Genomic DNA, 22,502 nt, shown 5'->3' on the forward strand with positions numbered 1-22,502 from the left:
CCCTGCTCTGGTGTTTCCCCCTCTCATTCCCCCTGCTCTGGCGTTTCCCCCTCTCATTCCCCCTGCTCTGGCGTTTCCCCCCTCTCGTTCCCCCCTGCTCTGGCGTGTCCCCCTCTCATTCGCCCCTGCTCTGGTGTTTCCCCCCTCTCATTCCCCCCTGCTCTGGCGTTTCCCCCCTCTCGTTCCCCCCTGCTCTGGCGTGTCCCCCCCTCTCATTCCCCCTGCTCTGGCGTTTCCCCCTCTCATTCCCCCTGCTCTGGTGTCCCCCCCTCTCATTCCCCCTGCTCTGGTGTTGTTTTTCAGTCTCAACGGCCGCAAACGGAGACCTTTGGCAGCATTGACACTGACGCCAGCGTTTCTCCTCCTGATTGGGTCTTATCGGTCTCGACGTCTCGTTCTCTGAGACTAATCTACTAACGTTACCATGGCAACTACCAGCAATGGGCGGAGTCTACACGCTGCCTCCTGTTCATGCCCAGTATACGAGAATGTAGATGAGATATATGAGGTTTGGGAGTGTTAGTTTAAACAGAGATTAGTTCTTCTACTGGAGCTAAAAACACTTGTGTGCACGGAGATCACTTTTGGCTCAAAACTCCACTTAAGAAACAATAACGTAGCGATGTAAATGTAGCCTGACATTTATTTAATTTGTAAAGAAGAAAATAAGATGGATTTTCTGCATTTTCTGTTTTGCAGGAAGCGGATATGATTAACAGAAAATATTTAAAATCGTTAATAATAAACATCACGATACATTTGATTCTCGATTTCTTCCCCCCCCCCCAGCCCTAGCACAGACTTTGATGAGGGGGTATGAGGGGATGTTCACACTCGGGCACTCTTGGCGTGGTTGGCAGGGGGGTCCAGCGGCGTGGCCGTGCCCCCTTGCCGGGAGTAATAGAAGCTGTTGTCCCTGCTCGGGATCCCGGGGTCGGTGCCGCGGCAACACAAGATCACGAAGCCGCCCAGGAGACAGAGAACGGAGCCAACCCAGCCGGCGTACAGCGAGACGCCAAACGCCATCAGATGCTCCTCGTGGTGAGCGCCGATGGGGAACCAGACGGTCGATATGATGCCACACACACCTGGAGAGGGGGACAGAAGTGAAACGCTTTAACTTGCTGTGGTTTGGAGCTATAGAGGGTTTTCACCGACGTCACGTTCTGGGCGGTAACCTGGATGCGCGGCCATATTGGAGGCACTCGGTGTAAACAACTGAATGGAGTAATGGAGTATTGTGCACTTTGGATACCTTAATACTTTCTGTATAAACAACAGAAAAGCTCATCAAAACGCGTCCAAGATGCAAAGGCATGGAAGGACTTTTGAGAAATTACAGTTTACTGGCGGTGCAGATCCCTACAAGTTGGCTCCCTCTTCTTGGATCCATGGCGACCCGGTGATTCTTCCTTCAGTTGCATATCCCGATATAGTCAACTATGGTGTTCTCGCCGAGTACATACACAGCGCAAGAAGTGGGTGAGGGAGACGCAGTACCAAGTCATTAACGACCGTTGTGTTGTGAAGGCCAAAGTAAGTAATGCAATAACGTCTTTAATCAACCTAACCTTACCTGTATGATATCATTGTGATACTCAAGGTGTAGCCAGTGACTCTCAATAGTTGTTTTTTTTCATTTCAAAGACTGAACAAGACAGATTTTCCCTCGTAGATCCTGGTTGAGCTTCCAACCACAAGCGCCTCCTTTCCTCTGATAACTTCTGGCATTCCTCTCCCTGGTTTTTAATAACTTTTGGAAGTCGATAATATTCCAAATGTTTTTCTCGGTCTGACCTATTGGTACAACCTAAAACACGGCAATAATTAACCATTTTCCTTGACGCCGTTCGGGATCTACTTCAGTGCCTGTGCTTTGTTGTGATGCGGAGTACCTCCAATATGGCGACTTCTGGTCTGATGACGCGTCGTGAAAACCCTCTATACCTGGACATTGTGGAGTTTCTGTGCGGTGTCTGTTTGCGTCTGGCTGTCCGTCCCTGAGGCTGTGGCAGGAACTACCCGACCCGTCCCACAGGAAGGAGGCCAGTCTGGCAGATGAGCCCAGTCAGGATGAGGCCCAGTCTGACAGACCATGACCCTCCTTCCACCCCTCCTCCGTCATGCAACAGCTGGGAAAGACCCGAGGACTGAACATCCAAAAAAACTACTGAGACTAATGTCTCCTTAAACCAAAACTGTCCTTTGAAATGTAAACTACTGTCTCTAAAACTGATGTCTTATTAAAACATAAACTGTGCTCAAAGCCAAACTACTGTCCTCTAAAACCCAAATTACTGTGGATGGAGTTATAGTGAAAATACAACCAAAACTGTCTTCTAAAACCAAAATAATTATTTTCTAAAACCCAAATTACTGTCTCTGTCAATTAATATTCTCATGAAACCAAAACTGCTGTTTAATAAAACCAAAACTGTCCGTTAAAGGCAACTGTCTCCTTCAATCAAAACTAAACCTAAAACTACTTCAATGCATATATCCCAAACTTCAGTCAGTTAAAAAAAATCCAGTGATACTCCAAGTGTGTGTGTGTGTATGTGCGTATTTGTGTGTGTGTGTGTGTGTGTGTGTCTGTCTGTCTGTCTGTCTGTCTGTCTCTCTGTCTGTCTTTCTGTGTTTGTGTGTGTGTGTGTGTTTGTGTGTGTGTGTGTGTGTCTGTTTGTGTGTCTGTGTCTGTCTATTTTTGTCTGTGTGTGTGTGTGTGTGTCTGTCTATTTGTTTGTGTGTGTCTGTGTCTGTCTATTTGTTTGTGTGTGTGTGTGTGTGTCTGTCTGTCTTGTGTCTGTGTCTGTCTGTTTGTGTGTGTGTGTGTGTGTGTGTGTGTGTGTGTGTGTGTGTGTGTGTGTGTGTGTGTGTCTGTCTATTTGTTTGTGTGTGTCTGTGTCTGTCTATTTGTGTGTGTGTGTGTGTGTGTGTCTGTCTGTGTCTGTCTATTTGTGTATGTGTGTCTGTGTATCTGTGTGTGTGTGTGTGTGTGTCTGTGTCTGTGTGTGTGTGTGTGTCTGTGTGTGTGTGTGTGTCTATTTGTGTGTGTCTGTGTCTGTCTATTTGTGTGTGTGTGTGTGTGTGTGTTTGTGTGTGTGTGTGTGTGTGTGTGTGTGTGTGTGTGTGTGTGTGTGTGTGTGTGTGTCTGTCTATTTGTGTGTGTGTGTGTGTGTGTGTGTGTGTGTGTGTGTGTGTCTGTGTGTGTGTGTGTGTGTGTGTGTGTGTGTGTGTGTGTGTGTGTGTGTGTGTGTGTGTGTGTGTGTTTGTTTGTGTGTGTGTGTGTGTGTGTGTGTGTGTGTGTGTGTATGTGTGTGTGTGTGTGTGTGTGTGTGTGTGTGTGTCTCTCTCTCCTCTCACCTATGAGGATGAAGAGGACGCCTCCCACCCGGGCGCGGAGCCGCTTGATGGCGGAGGTGTCGTTCTGCAGCCGGACGCATGGCATCGACATGAGCACCAGCAGCATGGAGGGGAGGCCGAGCAGACAGGCGCAGATCATCAGAGCACGGGACGTCTGGACGTACGCTGAGACAGAGAGAGAGAGACGGAGAGAAAACACTTTGGGTTGAAACACGACCATAACCCCTCTTGCTCCTCTCTCCCGTTAAACTGGAACAGCCAGCAGTGGAGAGACTGGAAGAGCCCATATACATGGCTGTTTGTTAACCCTTGTGTCGTCTTTAACCCTTGAGAGAGATTATCTATTGATTGATGGAATAGCTGACAGTATATCGCCTTTGCATCTTGAGCAAACTCACACTGGGCCATTGGCTGCATCCTTTGGTTTTATTCAGAATAGATCCAAGTAACAGCTGCATGTTTTTCACTTCACCTTTTCACATTTTAATAGCAAAGTTCTTGTTTATTTTCAGGCTGGAGGCAATTCCAGGTTCAACTCCCAATACACTTTTGTTTGCAAAGTAAAGTTGAAGCTCAAACGGAGCATGTTAGAGACCGTTTCCCCTGCAGGGAGATCACAGACTAAAACCTAAGTGTTGCTCCTCCAAAAGGCCTCAGGCAATACTGCAACTACAGTCTGCACACACTGTGGACACACAGCACTCTGTTCACACAAACACGCTGCTGGCAAAACGGTTAAGGATGGAAGCTTGGAGTTGCATCGTTTAGGCCTAATTGAACGGAGGAATTATGGTATTCTTCGGTAGCCTGAGTAACTTTAACCGTTGTTCATGTGAAATCTCAAAGACAGCCTGATGCTTTGTTTATAGACTATTTGTGGGTGGCTGTTTGCTGTTTGACCTATCACTTCCTGTTGATAGAGTAGAATAGGGCAGGGGCGTCGGACTGGGGGGGAAAGGGGACTGGGTACCCAGGGCCCTCATGTGAGGAGGGCCCAAAAAGATGCTAGAATGAATAGCTGTGGATGCGGGGAGGGGCCCAGAATTGTGTGCTACGCCCGACCCCTCCCCCCTACTGTCATGTATTATGTGATGTAATAACTAGTATCTAAAGTCATCCATCCATCTTCTGTCTTGCTTTGTTGTTTCTTTCTTTATTGCTTGCTTACTTACTTCCACCATCCCTCTCCCTCTCCCTCTCTCCCACCCCCCCCTCTCCATCTCTCTCTCCCCCTCTCTTACCTGGCAGGGTGAGGATCTGGCTGAGGGCCACGCAGTGATAGAGCGCCGGGGAGATGACGCACTCTGCCCAGAGTCCCCGCGAGCCCAACTCGTCCATGCGGAGGCAGGTGGTCACCGTGTAGTCGCAGGTCCGGACCCAATCGTTAGTTGCCGTGGCGACGATGAGCCCGACCCAGCCCGCACAGCTCGCCGCGCTGCCGGTGATCTGCCTGCACATGTGCGCCATATGGAGCCGCCGTGCGTTTTTACGCGCTCAACTCCGACCCAAAAACAAAAAAAAATCACACTGTCTTAAAAACGCGTGGTTCGTTTAAACACTTCGAGTGTTTAAAGGTGTTGTCTTTGTCTCTCTGAAGTTGTGTGAATATAAAAGTATTGTTTGTTGTTCCAGAGACTGAGAAACTCGCCGGAAAAGTTATATTTAGAGCCTTCTTTAGCTCAGTTCATTAAAGATGACAAGTTCAGCTGTAATCCAAAGATATCTGCAGTCCTCACTACGTATTTCTAATATACGTATATCTAATACGTATTTTAGATTAGAATCCTTAAAAAAAAGTAGAAATGAAAAAGTAATCCTGCAGTGTGCCGTTAACGCGCCTCAGGCTGATGAGAAAAATGCCCAGAATAAGATTTATTATAGGGTGTGGTGAAAACATAGTCCAAAGTTTGAGCCAATCAGAGCGCATGTGAGATTTTAACCTAAACCAGATATGGAGAGACAGACTCAAGACAGAAAAACAAAAACCTAGGTCCATCAGAAAAGCAGACACACACACACACACACACACACACACACACACACACCTGGAGTACTTGATTCTCCGGAAGGAACTTTGTGACATGAATTGAAATCAGTTGATCTAATCAAATACAGACTTCTCTTCATATATCACTCACCTGCGTCCCTGTGGCCCTCTGCTGGTGAAAAACAATAACCTAAAACAATCCATTTGATTAATTATTCATTTATTAAATAATTTCAAGCATGAAACCATAAAAATGTGACGATTAAAGACACCAGTCTCTACCCTGATAGTGACTCTCTCTCTTTTTTTTTTTTTTTTAATCCACATACATGTTTTTGTCCAGAATATAGTGATATAAAACATTAAACTTTCATTAATCACTAACAAAGTCTACGTATTGTTATTATTTTTGTTTTACACACACCGGTTATGTAAGCTACTGGATAGATGTGTCGCTGACGTGTCACGTTTCTAAAAAAAAACCTAAATAGACAAATTTTATATATTAAATGTTCAAAATCCTTCATGAAATAGCTTCAAATTTACACTCTCCAGCGGCATGTAAAATGTACACAAAGTTACAAAAATCCTCTGACCCAAAACCGATGAAGTTTCTTCTGGACTCTGGTGTCTTCTCTTCCCGTCTCCTAAGGCCACACCTCCGATTTAGAATCTCATAAATTACCGCAAATCTCTTTTTGTGACTTTGTTCTGTCATCCTTGGTGTCAGCGTTTTTTTTTTTTCGTAAACTCTCTCCTTTCCTTTCACCTCTAACTTTCTCTCCATTTCTCTGATTTTCCTCCCACATCCCCGCCCTGACTTCCTCTGTTTCTGTGCATCAGTCCGTTATCTTTTCTCTCTCTCTCTCACTGGTTTTTCAGTGCGTTGATGTGAGCGCAGATCTTGAGCGCCGGCCCCAGTTTGATGTTCATGCTGGTCATCAGATGGTCCTCGGTGAGCAGCAGCAGAGCCTGGCCGTCAATCTCCTGCAGCCGGAAAGCCTCGGCCACGTCGTTGCAGCCTGAAAGACAAAACAACACCGACATGAAGGATGAAGCTGAGTTCTGGACTAAAGAGGTCTTTGAAAACATTCCTTTTTCATACATTTGTATCAGATTTTATCCCCCTAACCCTAAAAAATGTGGGAGGGTAAGGCTTACATTGAAGGGAAATGTAGGAACACATGACCTAATTTTGAAAATGTCCTAGAAATGTGGGAACATAGGGCTGTGGGACCATAGGGCTGTGGGAACATAGGGCTGTGGGAACATTGGGCTGTGGGAACATAGGGCTGTGGGAACATAGGGCTGTGGGAACATAGGGCTGTGGGAACATAGGGCTGTGGGAACATAGGGCTGTGGGAACATAGGGCTGTGGGAACATAGGGCTGTGGGAACATAGAGCTGTGGGACCATAGGGCTGTGGGAACATAGGGCTGTGGGAACATAGGGCTGTGGGAACATAGGGCTGTGGGAACATAGAGCTGTGGGACCATAGGGCTGTGGGAACATAGGGCTGTGAGAACATTGGGCTGTGGGAACATAGAGCTGTGGGAACATAGGGCTGTGGGAACATAGGGCTGTGGGAACATAGGGCTGTGGGAACATAGGGCTGTGGGAACATAGGGCTGACCCTGTGCTAACATCTGTAAAAAGAGGTTGTCCATAGTATGTATGAAGTTATAGGTAATGAGGGGATATGTCCCCAGCCAATATTTAGAAGAGGTAGATTTGTCCCCCTCAAAAAATATGAAAGACGACCCACTCCCCAAAAAAGTGGTAAAAATAGCCATTCAGGGCAGTGGTGTAGTCTAATGTATTGTAGTGGGTATACTGTACTACATATATTTAAAGGCTATATATATATAAATATTTTCCTGGATAAGAATAGGTCTTTTGGGGGGGGGCATATCAAAGTGTGGGGTCTGGGTGTCCTCCCCCAGGGTTATTTTGAGCATCAAAGACTAATATCCTGCATTCTGATATACTTTTATGCACAAATGTATGGTGGGAATACCTTTATTTATCCTATGAAAAGGAAAACACAGATCACGGAAGGCTTGTATCATGTGGACGCACCGACAGTTTTGTTGTCATTACTTAGAATTCCTCATGGGGGGCGACAGAAACTACTCACTATAGCTTTAAACATATTTTTTTTAAAACAGTCCGCTAAATTCTGCAGATTTTTAATTCTGGATCCCCGCTGAAAACTACAAACAATCGGCGGTTTCTGTTTGGGTCTGCTCATGAGGCGTTTGTGTCATGATTGTGATAAACCTAACCTAAAACCTTCACAATAAAATGCGTCTTTGTTTCTGCGGCGGGGTTGGTTCAGTGGGTAGAGCAGGCGCACATATACTGAGAGGTTTATGCCTCGACGCAGAGGTCCAGGGTTCGAATCCGACCTGTGATGATTTCCTGTCTTCCCCGTCTGAAGTAAACTACAGATACTAACAGATGTTTTGTTTTTTCTTCCAGATGATGTCACTCACACTGACAGTTGGTGGTTGGAAAGTATGCCTGTTACCTCAGCCTGTGGTTAATGTCAGCGTTTTTGCGAAACACTTAATTGGATGAGAATCGACGGAGAAGATGTACACGACCCCCCCCCCCATCTGCTGACGATTAAAACCCTCGAGTGTTTGTATAAATGAAACTGACAGTTTTAGTTTGGATGTCATCGAGTTATTTAAAAGGGACCATGCACATCGATTGACATTTTTTGTTTACACTCAATTGCCAAATATGGCTTTTGGTCTCGACCGAGTCCAGGTGTCTTTATGTTTATAATATTGGAGGGAAAGTGAAACACTGGCCACCTGATAAACAATCACACACTAGATTATCTTTGCACAGCACGCCGTGCATCTGCTACAGATGAAAATGAGCTTTTTTGCTAACTCTGGCACATTTACATCTGTAGTCCCTTGGCAGGTCAACACATCATCATATTACATTAATAAAAAAGAATGAAAGAAGAGAAAAGAAAGAGGGACAAAAAAAATAAGTACAGTACAAAGAAGGGCAGTACCTAGGGTGAGGTAAACCAGCTACTGATGATTACAGTTCTGATTGTTTTGAATCCATCTCTTGAGTGTGGTTTTAAATGATAGACAGCTGGTGCTGTCTCTGAGTTTGAGGCCCAACTTACTACGTCTATACTGTACAACCCAGTCTCCCCCGGTGGCTGCCCTAGTTGAACCTGCTGTTCTTCTGTTGTATAAATCAGGGCTGTAGTCAAGACCACCTTTGTCGAGTCCAAGACAAGTCCAAGACCAGGACTAGTCGAGACCAAGTCAAGACCGAGTCCAAAGAGGTTCGAGTCCAAGGTAAGACCAAGTCCAGGACAGAAAGAAAAAAAAGTCATATGATGCCTCTGCAGGTGTCTTACGAAGTTTGACGTTGTCCCACAGGTTTCTGTAATTGTTGCTTTGCAGAATTTGCAGTCTGCCCTGTGTTTCCTGGTGATTTCTATAACCAAATCTGATTATAGCAGAATTGGAGGACATCTTCGTTTGTTACAGTGTGTGTGAATCAATGAAAATGAATGGCAATAACGTTAGCAGGTCGCAATACAGGTCTCCCTAAAAAATCAATCAGACAGCTGCAGCTGATTCAGAACGCTGCTGCTCGAGTCCTCACTGAGACCAAGAGAGAGGATCACATCACTCCAGTTCTCAAGTCTCTACACTGGCTTCCTGTACCACAAAGAATAGATTTCAAAATACTTCTGCTGGTTTATAAATCACTAAACGGTTTAGGGCCAAAATACATTTCTGATCTGCTACACTATGACCCACCCAGACCTCTCAGGTGGTCTGGGACAGGTCTGCTACGCTATGACCCACCCAGACCTCTCAGATCATCTGGGACAGGTCTGCTACACTATGACCCACCCAGACCTCTCAGGTGGTCTGGGACAGGTCTGCTACGCTATGACCCACCCAGACCTCTCAGGTGGTCTGGGACAGGTCTGCTTGTTGTCCCCAGAGTCAGAACTAAACAGGGGGAAGCAGCGTTTAGTTTTTATGCTCCACATATCTGGAACAAACTCCCAGAAAACTGCAGGTCCACAACAACTCTCAGCGCTTTTAAATCCAGACCTTTCTTTTTGATGTTGTCTTTCTTTAAATAACTGTTCATTTCTTATACTGAATCTGCATTGTTGACACTATACAACAATCTATACAAGCATATAAAGAGAAATCCCTATTTTATACTGCACTGTCACTTTTTTTCTCGTATTTTATCTGTTTTTATTTTTTTTATGTTTTATGTATAGCACTTTGAATTGCCATGTTGCTGAAATGTGCTATATAAATAAAGCTGTCTTGCCTTGTCTTGCCTTAGCAGGGTTAGCAAAAAAGCTCATTTTCATCTGTAGCAGATGCACGGCGTGCTGTGCAAAGATAATCTAGTGTGTGATTGTTTATCAGGTGGCCAGTGTTTCACTTTCCCTCCAATATTATAAACATAAAGACACCTGGACTCGGTCGAGACCAAAAGCCATATTTGGCAAGACCAGTGGCAGAGACAGAGACAAGTCCAAGTCCAAATACCAGCGAGTCCGAGACCGGACTCGAGTACTACAGTACAGCCCTGGTATAAATTCACCCAGTGGTGGAGGTACAAGCCCATGTAATATTTTGAAAATGAGGCAGGCATCTAGATAATGTAAAAAACTGTCAAAATTAAATAAGTTGTATTTAGTAGTAGGGTTGCAAAATTCCGGGAAGTTTCAAAGTTGTAAACTTTCCATGGGAATTAACAGGAATAAATGGGAATTTAACAGGAATAAACGGGAATTAACAGGAATAAACAGGAATTAACGGGAATAAACAGGAATTAATGGGAATAAACGGGAATTAATGGGAATAAACTGAATATTTTTAATATAGCTTGTTATAATACTGTTAGTCTATAACAGGGAACTTAAATGTAGTTGAAAAAGACCCATCTTGCAGCATAATCTTGGTTAAAACAACCTGATTTAATGCAACTTCAGTTAAATGTCCTCCCTATATTCGTCAATGGCATGCACACATGCAGTAATCAGCATAGGCTACTACATACTGGCCAACATTTAGTTTTTGGGTTTTTTTTTGGGGGGGGGGGGGGGGGGGGTAATACATAACCCATTGCTATTAACCTATGTGTGTTAATTGTATAGCCCACTTGTTCTTGATAGGCTGGAAACAATAGACAGTGCTGATGGTTACCTTAGCACGCATATAACCATAACCGTAGTAAATCAAAGGCAGCATGCTAGCTACCTTCATATGTTAAGCTAAAGGTCAATGGTTTGGGCTACTACTTAGCCTACTGCGGGGCTATTGAGGCCACGCCCACTGCACAGATCATTTCTAGAATCCAAAATTCTACAGCAGATTGAAGACAGTACTGCATTTGAGGACTACATCCCATCAAAATTCCCATAATTCCCATTAATTCCCATGAAAGTTTCCAAATGGGAATGTTTCCAAAATTCCCCAGCTAAACTTTCCATGGAAAGTTTCTGGAAATTTACCAGAAAATTTCTGCCCCTTTGCAACCCTATTTAGTAATGAGACGGCAGTGGTGATAGCTAATAGGTTTTTGATCTTGTGTTTGCTTATAAAGTATTTTTTATTTATTTATCTAACTCAGAGTTCCAGTTTACCTGGCAGTGTGTGGATGAAGGCCGTCACTTCCTCCACGCTCCACTGGGACGGGGCGGGTTTGAACGTGCTGCTGGGTGTCGAGGTGGTGGTCAACGCGGGCGCAGACGCCCTCCTCGCTCTCCGCGCCGCCCGGCGCTCCATCCTGGCTGTCATGGCAACAGCAGGATCCTCCTCGCCGCCATCATCGTCTTCCTCCTCCCCTCCTCCCTCCATGTCCTCCTCCTCCTCCTCTTCCTCCTCCTCTTCCTCTGCCGCGATCTTCTCCTTCCCATCCTTCTCGCGCCGCCCGGCGCTCCACAGATCACGAGGCTGAGAAAGAAACAGAGAAGTTCTTCCTTTATTATTTTCTGGCTTGCTAAAAATATCTGCTTCCTCAAAGTCTGAATGACCCTGCTCTGCTGAAAATGTAATCTTTCGTTACTTCTTTTTTTTCCTCTTTATTGTTTATTATATCTATATTTTATTTTATTTATATATTCTCATATAATTATAAGGTTTAAGATGAATTCTTTTGTGGCATTTAAGGCCTTTATTTCCACAGGACAGCTGAAGACATGAAAGGGGAGGGGGGGGATGACATGCAGCAGAGGGCCGCAGGGCGGAATTGAACCCGCTGCGTCGAGGAGTAAACCTCTATATATGTGCGCCTGCTCTACCAACTTTTTGTGATTAACAATTTTAATATTTATTCTTTAACAACATACAAATACATACAATTCTCAACATTAACACCCCCCCCCCCCACACACACACACACACACACACACACACACACACACACACACACACACACACACACACTTTGTCATCAGCACCCACCCAGTCAAAAATTAAGAAAAGATGACACAGTAACTACAATATTCAAGACCATTCAACAAAAATAGACAACAAACCAAACAAACATATGTATAAATGACAGCACCATAAGCCCATCATACACGTCTCTCCCCCAGCACAAAGCTTCTTAGGAGTCCTCCAGAAAGTTCAGGTACTTTCTCCATTTTCTAGTCTAGACATCCAACCTGGCAACCCGTTTATATGACATCTTTTCAAACGCTGCCACCCCCTAGCCATCTCACAAGCCCACTCCTGGATAGACAGCAGCCCTTCATTCTTCCATCCTCTTAAAATAATCTGTCTGGCTATCATTAAACTAGTCTGGACCCAGCTTATTATGTGCTTATCCATCCCGTTTAGGACTGACCCATCCATCCCGTTTAGGACTGACCCATCCATCCCGTTTAGGACTGACCCATCTCCCAGAACAAATCATCTCGAGCTGAATGGAACCTGGGTCCCTGCAACCTGACATAGGTTATCATGTATGTTATTTCAATACTTATGGATCCGGCTTGCTAAAATGTTCGCTCTTAAAAGTCTGAATCTGCTCTGCTGCAAAAGCCCCACTTTTGTACATTTGAAATTTTTCTCTTTTTGTTTCCTACACATTACTTTTTTTAATACTGCAGTAAGTAAACGTGCAGAAGTATAATCAGTATACTACTTGTTAATCATAAACAACAATGTCGACCCCTGTTGATGCTGTGCAGACGCCGGTGATTAGCGGGGAGAAATAGAAATAAATAGACATAAATAGGCAACGTAAAGTAATTCCGCACATTGTAATCAAAACAATACACATACGATTGTGTACTACTACAGGTTATGTTTATTAAATGAAGCCCAAAATATGTCGCCGACTAGAAATCACTAGTATCAGCTAGCGCTAGCTAACGTCAACGTTAGGTAGCCTTACCTGAACCCTGCCAACGGCACAATGTTTAGCTAGCCAGCTTTGACGGTGTGCTAAATGTCATTATTTTTATCATCAGACACACAAATCTGCCGTACATACATGCTCGCGCAAGTGAAGTGAGCAGCCACTTGTGCGAGCAGAGCTTGGCCTGCTGACGCAAAGATCATCAGACCAGAGCCGCAGAAGGGTTTGTCGTGACTTTGCCTGGAGCGCTACAAAGTCGTGGGTCGTGACTTGAAGTCGTAACTTACGGGCTAAAAATTGTGTCTGGAACGCAGCATAAAGCTGCTCCTTTTACTGTACAGTTAGTTATGGGGAATTGTCCAAGACATTATAAACTAATAAACTAAACAAAACTAAACAATCAATTAAAAAACAACACATGATTCCAGTATTTATTTAGACCCACAATTTTGACTTCTCCTGTTGAGAAGTAATTAGTTCCCCACCAGAACTGTATTCAGAAGAAATCTGAAATTAGCCACAAAAAACTGGTTCTGATTCTAGAGGAGGATGATTTGGTGTGTCTGTCACTGTGTGCTTCACCCAGCCTGTAGAAACTACACCAAAATGGCTGTTAACAACCAAAACAAAACCACCTCCAAACTCCACATCCCATAAGGCACTTGTGCTCATTAACACCTGTGGGAGAGAGAGGACTGAGACTGTTTGGAATGAGCTGAGCAGAGAAGTGGATTTTTAGACGTTTCTGTGGAAGTTTTGACAACTTTTGAACTGAAATAATGAGTTACATTTCAGAGTAGCTGCTGTGAATGTGAGCTGAACACAAACTCTGTTCTCTGGGAAGGAAAGTTCAAACTTCAACTCAATCCTCTACAGGTGAGTGTTTGATCATTCAACATGAAGGCACATTAACATGTTGGAAAGCTGGACAGCCTGCTAAATGCAGTGGTGTTATGTAACTAAGTACATTTACTCCAGTACTGTCAGTCAGTACAAATGTTGAGGTACTTTACTTGAGTCTTTTCTTTTCATGCTACTTTCTACTTCTACTCCGCTACATCTCAGAGAGAAATATTGTACTTTTTACTCCACTACATTCATCTGTTACAGCTTTAGTTACTAGTTACTTTACACATTAAGATTCCTGCACACAAAACACATGTAGTTTATAAAATCTGATGTTTTATTATATCCCACATATATCGGTATCAGCTCCGATACTGCCTAAAACGCTGGTATCGGTATCGGGAAGTACTGGAGTTAATGCACCGATCCGATACCACGTAATAAAGCCCTAAAGAAAATCTACGTTAAAGTAGTTTATTTATGTTCTTTTTCCGTTATAACTGACTGTCAAACTGCAGAATAAAAGAATGTTCTGTGGCGTTCATGTTTCACAAAGAGTTTAACCTGAGCCAGACGACAACAAAGATAGAAATAATATCACATCCATACAGGAATAGTAGTATACAGCTGTTATACATCATATCATCCATAGAGGGATAGTAGTATACAGCTGTTATACATCATATCATCCATACAGGGATAGTAGTATACAGCTGTTAAAACATAATAAAATATATGACACACTGGTATCAGATCAGTACTCGGTATCGGCCGATACGCAAGTTCAGGTATCAGAATCAGTATCGGGAAGCAAAAAATGGTATCCGACCATCTCTAGTAAAAGCTGCACATTTGTTTCTAAAAATACAGTCATTTAGTAGAAGGAGGATCAACCAGAAATCTTTTTAACGTAGTCCTGAAACATGCAACAAAGAAACGTGTCTAAAGTGTGATTTATGCTTCTGCGTTAAATCTACGCCGTGGCTGCGTACGTCGGTACGTGGAGACACCGACCCTAATGCCGTAGCCTGATGCGCACCTCCCGAAAAATGTAACTACACGTTGTGGCAACGCACGTCGCTCGACCGTGGCTTGGTAGCGTTGCATTTCCCCCGACTCATTTCCTGGTTCTCCTTCTCCATAAACAACATGAAATCAAGGAGAGGGTTAACTTCTCCTGCTACAGATTTCCCACAGTGGTCAGAAATAACAGGGGAGACACTTTGTTTCTCCGGGAGCGTGCCTATATTCCCACAGCCCTATATTCCCACAGCCCTATGTTCCCACATTTCCTTTTTCATAAATTTGTATCAGATTGTATCCCCCTTTCTCCCAATTTGGTAGCCAATTCCACCCAACCTATTATCCAGTAGCAATGGACTACAGATGGAATGTAACCCTAACCCTAACATAGGGCCTAATTTTAAGAAAAATCTTAGAAATGTGGGAACACCGGGCTGTGGGAACATAGGGTTGACCCCGTTGCTCCCACTATGCCTCTAGAGTGGGTACTGGCTCCGAAGCTAATCGCCGTCACTCTCTCACTCGCTCTACCACACACACACACACACACACACAGGCCCTGCTAAGATCTACGCATAGTATAAACTTCAGGCCACTTACGTAGGCTACGGCGAAAGCTCTGCGTTGAGCCTCTGCATAACCATAAATCACGCTTAATTGATGCTTAATTCTGTATATTGTCAATATGGACCCTATTTTCCCATGCATTGGTGTCTAAGTGACTAATTTAAACAAAAAGGTCCCTACCAGACGCAGTAAAAGAGGCTTCCCAGGGACGGACTCGGCCCTGTTCAGGGCCGGGCGGGGCCTCTCGGACCGACTACCTGCACTCAGAGCCCGCAGGCGCTTCGTCAGACGAACGTTAAACCTGCCAGAAGACAAAAGGAGAAGAGAAACAATGAGAGACTTAGTGATAGCTCCTTGTTCTGCTGCTTTAATTCACACACACACATCTGCATTTAACACCTGTGTCTGTGTCTGTGTGTGTGTGTGTGTGTGTGTGTGTGTTGGCCACACACACCACATCCTGCTAGTGCTGCAGCTGTCAGGCTGACAGCAACACCCCTAAACACACTGCTGTGTTTCAGAAACAGTGTCTGAAGGTCACACAGTACATTAGCAGCATTTAGTTGTTGAGCCAATGGAATCAGGTCTCACCCGCGTGCACAGGAAGTGGAGCAGAAGCGTTTGGACCGCATGAAGTTGTGTGCATGGCCTCTCTTCCCACAGAACTGGCAGTGCAGCACCGTCCTGTCCCTGTGGGCCGACCCTGTGTGTGAAAGAGACAACTGTGTTTAATTTCAGAGCAGTTAAAGCTGTACATACTATATGTTTCTAAAAATACAGAAGACAAAAATATATGTCATTAGGTATTTAGTAGAAGGAGGTATTTCGGTATTTTTTTTAACCTGGGCCCTATTTTCCCATGCATTGGTGTCTAAGAGACTAATGTAAACAAAAATGTTGTTGAAATTGGTCCAGTATTGAATGAGAACACTGTAACCGTAAGCCATGAACCGGCCTGCAATGTAACCCTTCAGGACAAATGTTCACCACAGTTAGCGTCCTCTAAAAGTTCAGTTTTTACGGCTGACAGGCTCAGATTATTATTCCAAGTGTCTGACAACATTATGGAAAGGATCCCTACAGAGATAGACCTTTATATATTTATAATAGGAAACACTCGCCATCCTCTTACACTTATCCTGAACTTGTGTTCCCAATTGTTTTTCCCAAACGTGGAGAGCTTGAAAAAAAAACCCTCAAATACGCCGACGGTTGTGCAGTTTATAAACCAACAAGCTGATGAAACTCTTACTGTTGGCGGGGTCGTCCGTGTCTCCTGCCTCCTCCCCCTCTGACTCAGTGGAGGGCTCAGCTTGTATCTTTGTGTCCGTCACAGGCAACGCTGCGCTCCCATTGGTCCCGTTCACTTCCTCTGGTTTGGTCACCGGCTCTGGAACCAGCAGGGACGAGCGGTTCACCTGCACCACGAACAGGTAGTTAAACGCACCGCAACAACCCGAGACAATTTGTGTTTCACTGTCTATGATTCTGTATAATAAGTACTTTTACTTTTGGTACTTTAAGTACATTTTAATGCTACTTTTTTTACAAGTAATAGTTCGAGTGCAGGACTTTTGAGTTCGCTGTTTACAGGAGCTTCAACCCTTAAACAAATACCTAAGTTTTGCGACTATATTTTAGGTTCAAAATCCCTTTAGATAAATACTGAATTGCTGCAGCATTTAGCTTCACACACAGGTGTGTCTCATGCTTAAGGTTTTAATACAGATCTGCCAAAAACAGACTAAATACATAAAGATATTAATGTCCAGTGCAGCTGACAAAATCAAGATTAACTGACAACTGGTTTTCAGTTAAAACACCAGCCGTAAAAAATATAACACCAGGTTGCTAATTCTTACTTTGAGCTGAAACATTATTAAATGTAGCCAACAATATAAATAAACATCAATATTATAATTTCTGCAGCTTTTAGCGTGTTCTGTTCAGTTGAGGTTAAACAAAAAGTCCGTACAGGAAACGGCTGGAGCCCCTCCTGGATGACAAATCCCTCCACCAGGTGAGTCAGAACCTGGTGCCCCTCAGGCCACGCCCTCATCTCCCAGGGGCTGCTCAGCGATTGGCCGAAGCTCTCCGACTTGTCTCCAGATTGGCCGAGGGGCTCCGTCTCGGTTTCGGCCCCGGCCGGGTGCTGGGACTCGCCGACCGCTTTGTCTACCTTCTCCACCTCGTGGTGCGATAGGCTGAGCGCGGTCGGGAGGGCGGTCTGAGCGGGGAGGAGGGGGGGAGGGTTTTCTCCCGAGGGGGAGATTAAGGGCGAGCATGGGGGAGACTGGGAGGAGAGGCTGGACAACGCTGAAAGGAGCAAAGACAGAGATCAGAGTTAGATACACAGGCGCCGATTTATGTTTTCCTCCGTGGGTGCTCACGGGCGCACGCCATTTAAAAAAAAACATAGTCAAAAAATGTTTGCATTTCAGAACCTTAGGAAATGAAAGCGGCCGACACCAACACACACGCCTATTAACTCGATAATAAAGCCGTAAAGGAGGCTACCCTTCAACTCAGGAGAGCGCCACTTCTCACAGATACAGATAGGATTGGAGATGAGAAGTTGAACTGACTGTGATTGGTGGATAGGATATGGAGCAGGGGACTGACAGCGACATAACCAATCACACTATGACAGACGCTCCACTTAGCACCAACTGCAATGTCGTAATTGTAAATGAATGTAGCCTACTGGCAGTCTGGCACACGGTGCGCAGTATTTTAGGGTGCTGCGGTGCTCGAGCACTCGAGTATCGGCGCCTATGAACAGAAGTACATTTCCGAAATGGCTTCCTCTCTCTGTATGTTGCCGTTCTCAAACTCCGTACGCTTCAGGAAACAACAACAACAAACAAACAACAAGCTACACGCAGGAAATGTCAAGTTTTGAAGAAAATTTGGATCGTGCAACAAGGCAGGCCTGCTTTCACTGAATGATTGTAAAGATTTACGAAGAATATTTTTAGGTCATTTCCTCTCTAACTGGGACGTTTTGGGACCGATTGGTGGGATTGCTGTAGACGAAGTACACACGGAGATACACTGGTAAGAGATAATGAGGTTTAACCATGTATCAGCTAATTTAAAGGTCCCATGGCATAAACATTTCACTTTATGAGGTTTTTTAACATTAATATGAGTTCCCCCAGCCTGCCTATGGTCCCCCAGTGGCTAGAAATGGCGATAGGTGTAAACCGAGCCCTGGGTATCCTGCTCTGCCTTTGAGAAAATGAAAGCTCAGATGGGCCGATCTGGAATCTTCCCTTTATGACGTCATAAGGGGAAAGGTTACCTCCCCTTTCTCTGCTTTGCCCAACCAGAGAATTTGGCCCACCCATGAGAAAGAGAGAGACATCATGGCTTTCAAACGAGCAAAGTGGCAGTTGGTCAAGGCCACCCCCCCCCTCTCCTCCTCAATAGCATTTAAAGCTACAGACACAGAAATGGCACATCCTAAGGAAAGCTCATTGTGGGACTGACTCTAGTGGCTGTAATTCTGCACTAAGGCTGCATTTCGGGAAAGAGACTTCAGATACAGTATTAGGGGACCACTAAGGGCTATATAAAAGAGACTTCAGATACAGTATTAGGGGACCACTAAGGTCTATATAAAAGAGACTTCAGATACAGTATTAGGGGACCACTAAGGCCTATATAAAAGAGACTTCAGATACAGTATTAGGGGACCACTAAGGCCTATATAAAAGAGACTTCAGATACAGTATTAGGGGACCACTAAGGCCTATATAAAAGAGACTTCAGATACAGTATTAGGGGACCACTAAGGTCTATATAAAAGAGACTTCAGATACAGTATTAGAGAACCACTAAGGCCTATATAAAAGCATCCAAAGAGCACCATGTCATGGGACCTTTAAGTAGCTCACATTACTGTATTGTGTCAACAGTTAACTTCAGTTAATATTATGTGACGTTTTCTTTTGCGGAGTGCAAATGTTCCACCAAAACAAGTTCCTTCCTGAGACTATTTAGCAGAGCCACCATCGCTGCGTCCGGAGCTTAGTGCTGCCCGAGACCATTGTGATTGGTTTAAAGAAATGCAAACAACCCAGAGCAGGTGTTTTTCCTCTCCTATCCCAGAATGTATCTGTGGTGTAGCCAGACCTTACTGCACAGCACTGTGGAGTTAGAGCTTGGCAATGCGAGACTAGTAATACCGTTATGTAAGTGATTCTGTAGAACGTGCTCTCTAAAGTCTACAGATGAGAGTACCTGACTGGTTGTCAGACTGCGTCGACATGTTCTCACAGAAGTCCTCCTGGATGACCGGCTGAAGAGAATCTGGTAGCCTCTGACTCTGGACAGAGACCTCCGGGACTGGAGATGGTGCTGTTACTGGGTCTGGTATTGGGAGTGTTACTGGGGCTGGTACTGGGAGTGTTACTGGGGCTGGTACTGGGAGTGTTACTGGGGCTGGTGTTGGGGCTGGTGTTGGGGCTGGAGCTGAAATGAGACCCAGGATGGGTTTTGGTTCCACACTGGATTCTTTAACGGCATCAGGCATCGGGACAGGATCTGTGTTCTTGTGCTGATGGAGAATCTGACTGGTCAGGTTCTCAGACTGGTCCATGGCTGTCTCCCCTTCTTCTTCCTCCTCCATCATCTTTTTCTCCTTCCCTTTTTCTGCCCTCTGGCCTTCCTCTGTCACCTCCATTTGTTCTTCCTCTCTGCCTGTTTCGACTTCCTGTTCCTTCTGACTGACGGCGCTTCCTTCCTTCTCAGGTGGAAGTCTCTGTTTCTCCTCCTTCACTTTCTCTCTTTGGTCATCCCTCAGGTCTCTACCAACACTGCCTCCTTGGCGTAGCCCTCTTCCTCTCTCGCGCTGCTCTTCGCTCTCCTTCGCCTCTCCTTTCTGGCTCACAGTTTGTGTTTGAGGGCCCGCCTGACTCGGAGGGGATGCTGGACTCAGGAGAGACGGAGGCGAGGGAAGGGGAGAGGCAGTTTTTGGCAATGAAGGGTTTAGAGGAAGAGGAAGCGCGTCTTCAGCGCTCAACGTCCTCTTTGACTGAGTGGACAGCTCAGGCGACTCTACGACAGAAGGCGCCGGCTGCACAGCGGGGGTGTACGTGCAAGGTTGCGTCTGGCGAGAGAGGGCGATGATTTGCAGCTGCCTGGCCGCAGACGGCGAGCGCTCGAAATGGGAAGAAGCAGACGCGGGTTTGGTCGCAGACAACGAGCTGTGCTGGGATTGGCCGGGCCCGAGCAAGGTTTGAGTTAACGGACAGCTCTTTAGTCCAGCCAGCGGCCGGCTGACAGGAGAGGCCTGACAGGCGGGGGCGGCAGCGATCGGTTGGAGGGTTGAGGTTTGCCGCGGCGACGGCGCTCTGTGGCCGTTTGGAGAGTGAAGTCTGGGTCTCAGAGGGACGGCTCGGACCGGAGAGTAAAAAGCTGCAAAAAGAGAAGGAGAGAGAGGAGGAAGCATTAAAAAGTGAAGAGATATAACTGGAAAACAGGCACAACCTCCCACATTCACTATGTTAATCAAAGATGTTATGCAGCACCTTAAAGGACAATTCCGGCGCAAAATGAACCTTGTCGAACGTTCTCTGGGATCTGTTTTCATGCTAAATGTGTCTCTAGCTTGAAACAAGCTACCGCAAACCAGAGGTTAGCTGCTAACGCTAGCTTTCGGGGCACAGGGTAAATCACTATTTGATACCACTAACAAGGCTCAAAATATCACCACACTTCCACGGTAGCATAATGAGGGTCCCTACATGTAAACCGAAGCATTGATAACTTTGTAAGTGTACAGACAGTTTATTACAAAGATAAACATTAACGCTACTGTCTTTATAATCTCATCTATCTTTGTAATAAACTGTCTGTACACTTACTTGTTATTAACCCCTAGGTTCATTTTGCGCCGGAATTGTTCTTTAAAGGAACACGCCGATTTTTGGGACTTTGTCTTATTCCCCGTATCCCCCAGAGTTAGATAAGTCCATACATACCCTTCTCATCTCCGTGCATGTTGTAACTCTGTCTGACGCCCCCACCGCTAGCCTAGCTTAGCACAGATCCTGGAGGTAACCGGCTCCATCTAGCCTACTGCTCCCAATAAGTGACAAAATAACGCCAACATGTTCCTATTTACATGTTGTGATTTGTAGAGTCACAGCGTGTTCAAATAACAAACTCACATGAGACACAGACATCTTCTAACCGGATACAAACTGGGAACTATATTCTCAGAAAGGCGAAGCATTTCTACTTCTGCTACTTGGGCGGAGTGATTTGTTTGCAGGACCTGAGAAGCCCCGTGGTAAGGAGCAGAGAGTTCACCTGGAGTTCGCTCAGAGTTGGAGTAATAATCACTCCACCCAAGTAGCAGAAGTAGCAGTGCTTCGCCTTTCTGAGAATATAGTTCCCAGTTTGTATCCGGTTAGAAGATGGCTGTGTCTCATGTGACCTTGTTATTTGTACACGCTGTGACTATACAAATCACAACATGGAAATAGGAACATGTTGGCGTTATTTTGTCAAAAATTGGGAGCAGTAGGCTAGATGGAGCCAGTTACCTCCAGGATCTGTGCTAAACTAGGCTAGATGGAGCCGGTTACCTCCAGAATCTGTGCTAAGCTAGGCTAGATGGAGCCGGTTACCTCCAGGATTTGTGCTAAGCTAGGCTAGATGGAGCCAGTTACCTCCAGGATCTGTGCTAAGCTAGGCTAGATGGAGCCGGTTACCTCCAGGATCTGTGCTAAGCTAGGCTAGATGGAGCCAGTTACCTCCAGGATCTGTGCTAAGCTAGGCTAGATGGAGCCGGTCACCTCCAGGATCTGTGCTAAGCTAGGCTAGATGGAGCCAGTTACCTCCAGGATCTGTGCTAAGCTAGGCTAGCGGTGGGGGCATCAGACAGAGTTACAACATGCACGGAGATGAGAAGGGTATGTATGCACTTATCTAACTCTGGGGGATACGAGGAATAAGCTAAAGTCCCAATAAGTCGGTGTGTTCCTTTTTAAATGAGATGAGACATGGGGACTCTTCATTGGTAATGTAGAAGCTAGGCGATAAACTCTTAACTCTTGTGTTGTCTTCCCTTCGACCATGAACTTTTGGCACTTTTTCCAACATTTTTGTCGGGGGTTTTTTTCAGCGCTTTTTTTAAATTCATAGTTAATAAACCTAATTTACTGTATATGACACTATAACCTAATTTTGGAATTCAAAAAAAGCTGAAATTCTGAATTATTTTGACTAATAGTTAAGATCAGAGGATGTTGAGTGGGATCACAGACTGGTTTATGTCAGTCGAGTCACGATACCGTTTAGAAACCATTTACATTTTTTTTTC

At 45.1% G+C, this 22,502-nt stretch overlaps 2 protein-coding genes across 2 annotated transcripts in view; both read right to left on the bottom strand.

The window, feature by feature from the left end:
- Positions 1–255: 255 nt before the first annotated feature.
- On the bottom strand, positions 256–5,461 carry cldn11b (claudin 11b). Its single transcript, XM_078280192.1, has 3 exons — positions 4,605–5,461; positions 3,364–3,528; positions 256–1,088 (listed from the first exon to the last, which is right to left on the bottom strand). The coding sequence occupies exons 1-3, from the start codon at positions 4,828–4,830 to the stop codon at positions 829–831; spliced, it is 651 nt and encodes a 216-aa protein (XP_078136318.1). The 5' UTR covers positions 4,831–5,461; the 3' UTR covers positions 256–828.
- Positions 5,462–5,553: 92 nt separating this feature from the next.
- The window catches only part of LOC144536884 (uncharacterized), a 34,243-nt gene continuing 17,294 nt past the window's right edge, over positions 5,554–22,502 (bottom strand). The window contains exons 5-11 of the mRNA XM_078280191.1: positions 19,415–20,590; positions 17,145–17,485; positions 16,422–16,587; positions 15,761–15,872; positions 15,350–15,470; positions 11,013–11,322; positions 5,554–6,372 (exon numbers count right to left, since the gene is read on the bottom strand). Coding sequence (XP_078136317.1) covers positions 6,218–6,372; positions 11,013–11,322; positions 15,350–15,470; positions 15,761–15,872; positions 16,422–16,587; positions 17,145–17,485; positions 19,415–20,590 — 2,381 coding nt within the window. The 3' untranslated portion in view covers positions 5,554–6,217. The remainder of the gene's footprint in view (positions 6,373–11,012; positions 11,323–15,349; positions 15,471–15,760; positions 15,873–16,421; positions 16,588–17,144; positions 17,486–19,414; positions 20,591–22,502) is intronic.

The sequence above is a fragment of the Sander vitreus genome, chromosome 22 (genome assembly GCF_031162955.1).
Source record: "Sander vitreus isolate 19-12246 chromosome 22, sanVit1, whole genome shotgun sequence".
In the NCBI taxonomy this organism is placed as follows: domain Eukaryota; kingdom Metazoa; phylum Chordata; class Actinopteri; order Perciformes; family Percidae; genus Sander; species Sander vitreus.

Bases quoted from the DNA above. Each gene is read 5' to 3' on its own strand.
- cldn11b (XM_078280192.1), bottom strand. From the start codon at position 4,830: ATGGCGCACATGTGCAGGCAGATCACCGGCAGCGCGGCGAGCTGTGCG. The intron at 3,529-4,604 runs GTAAGAGAGGGG...TCTCTGTCTCAG, and splicing joins CCAGATCCTCACCCTGCCAG to CGTACGTCCAGACGTCCCGT. The intron at 1,089-3,363 runs GTGAGAGGAGAG...CCCCCTCTCCAG, and splicing joins CGTCCTCTTCATCCTCATAG to GTGTGTGTGGCATCATATCG.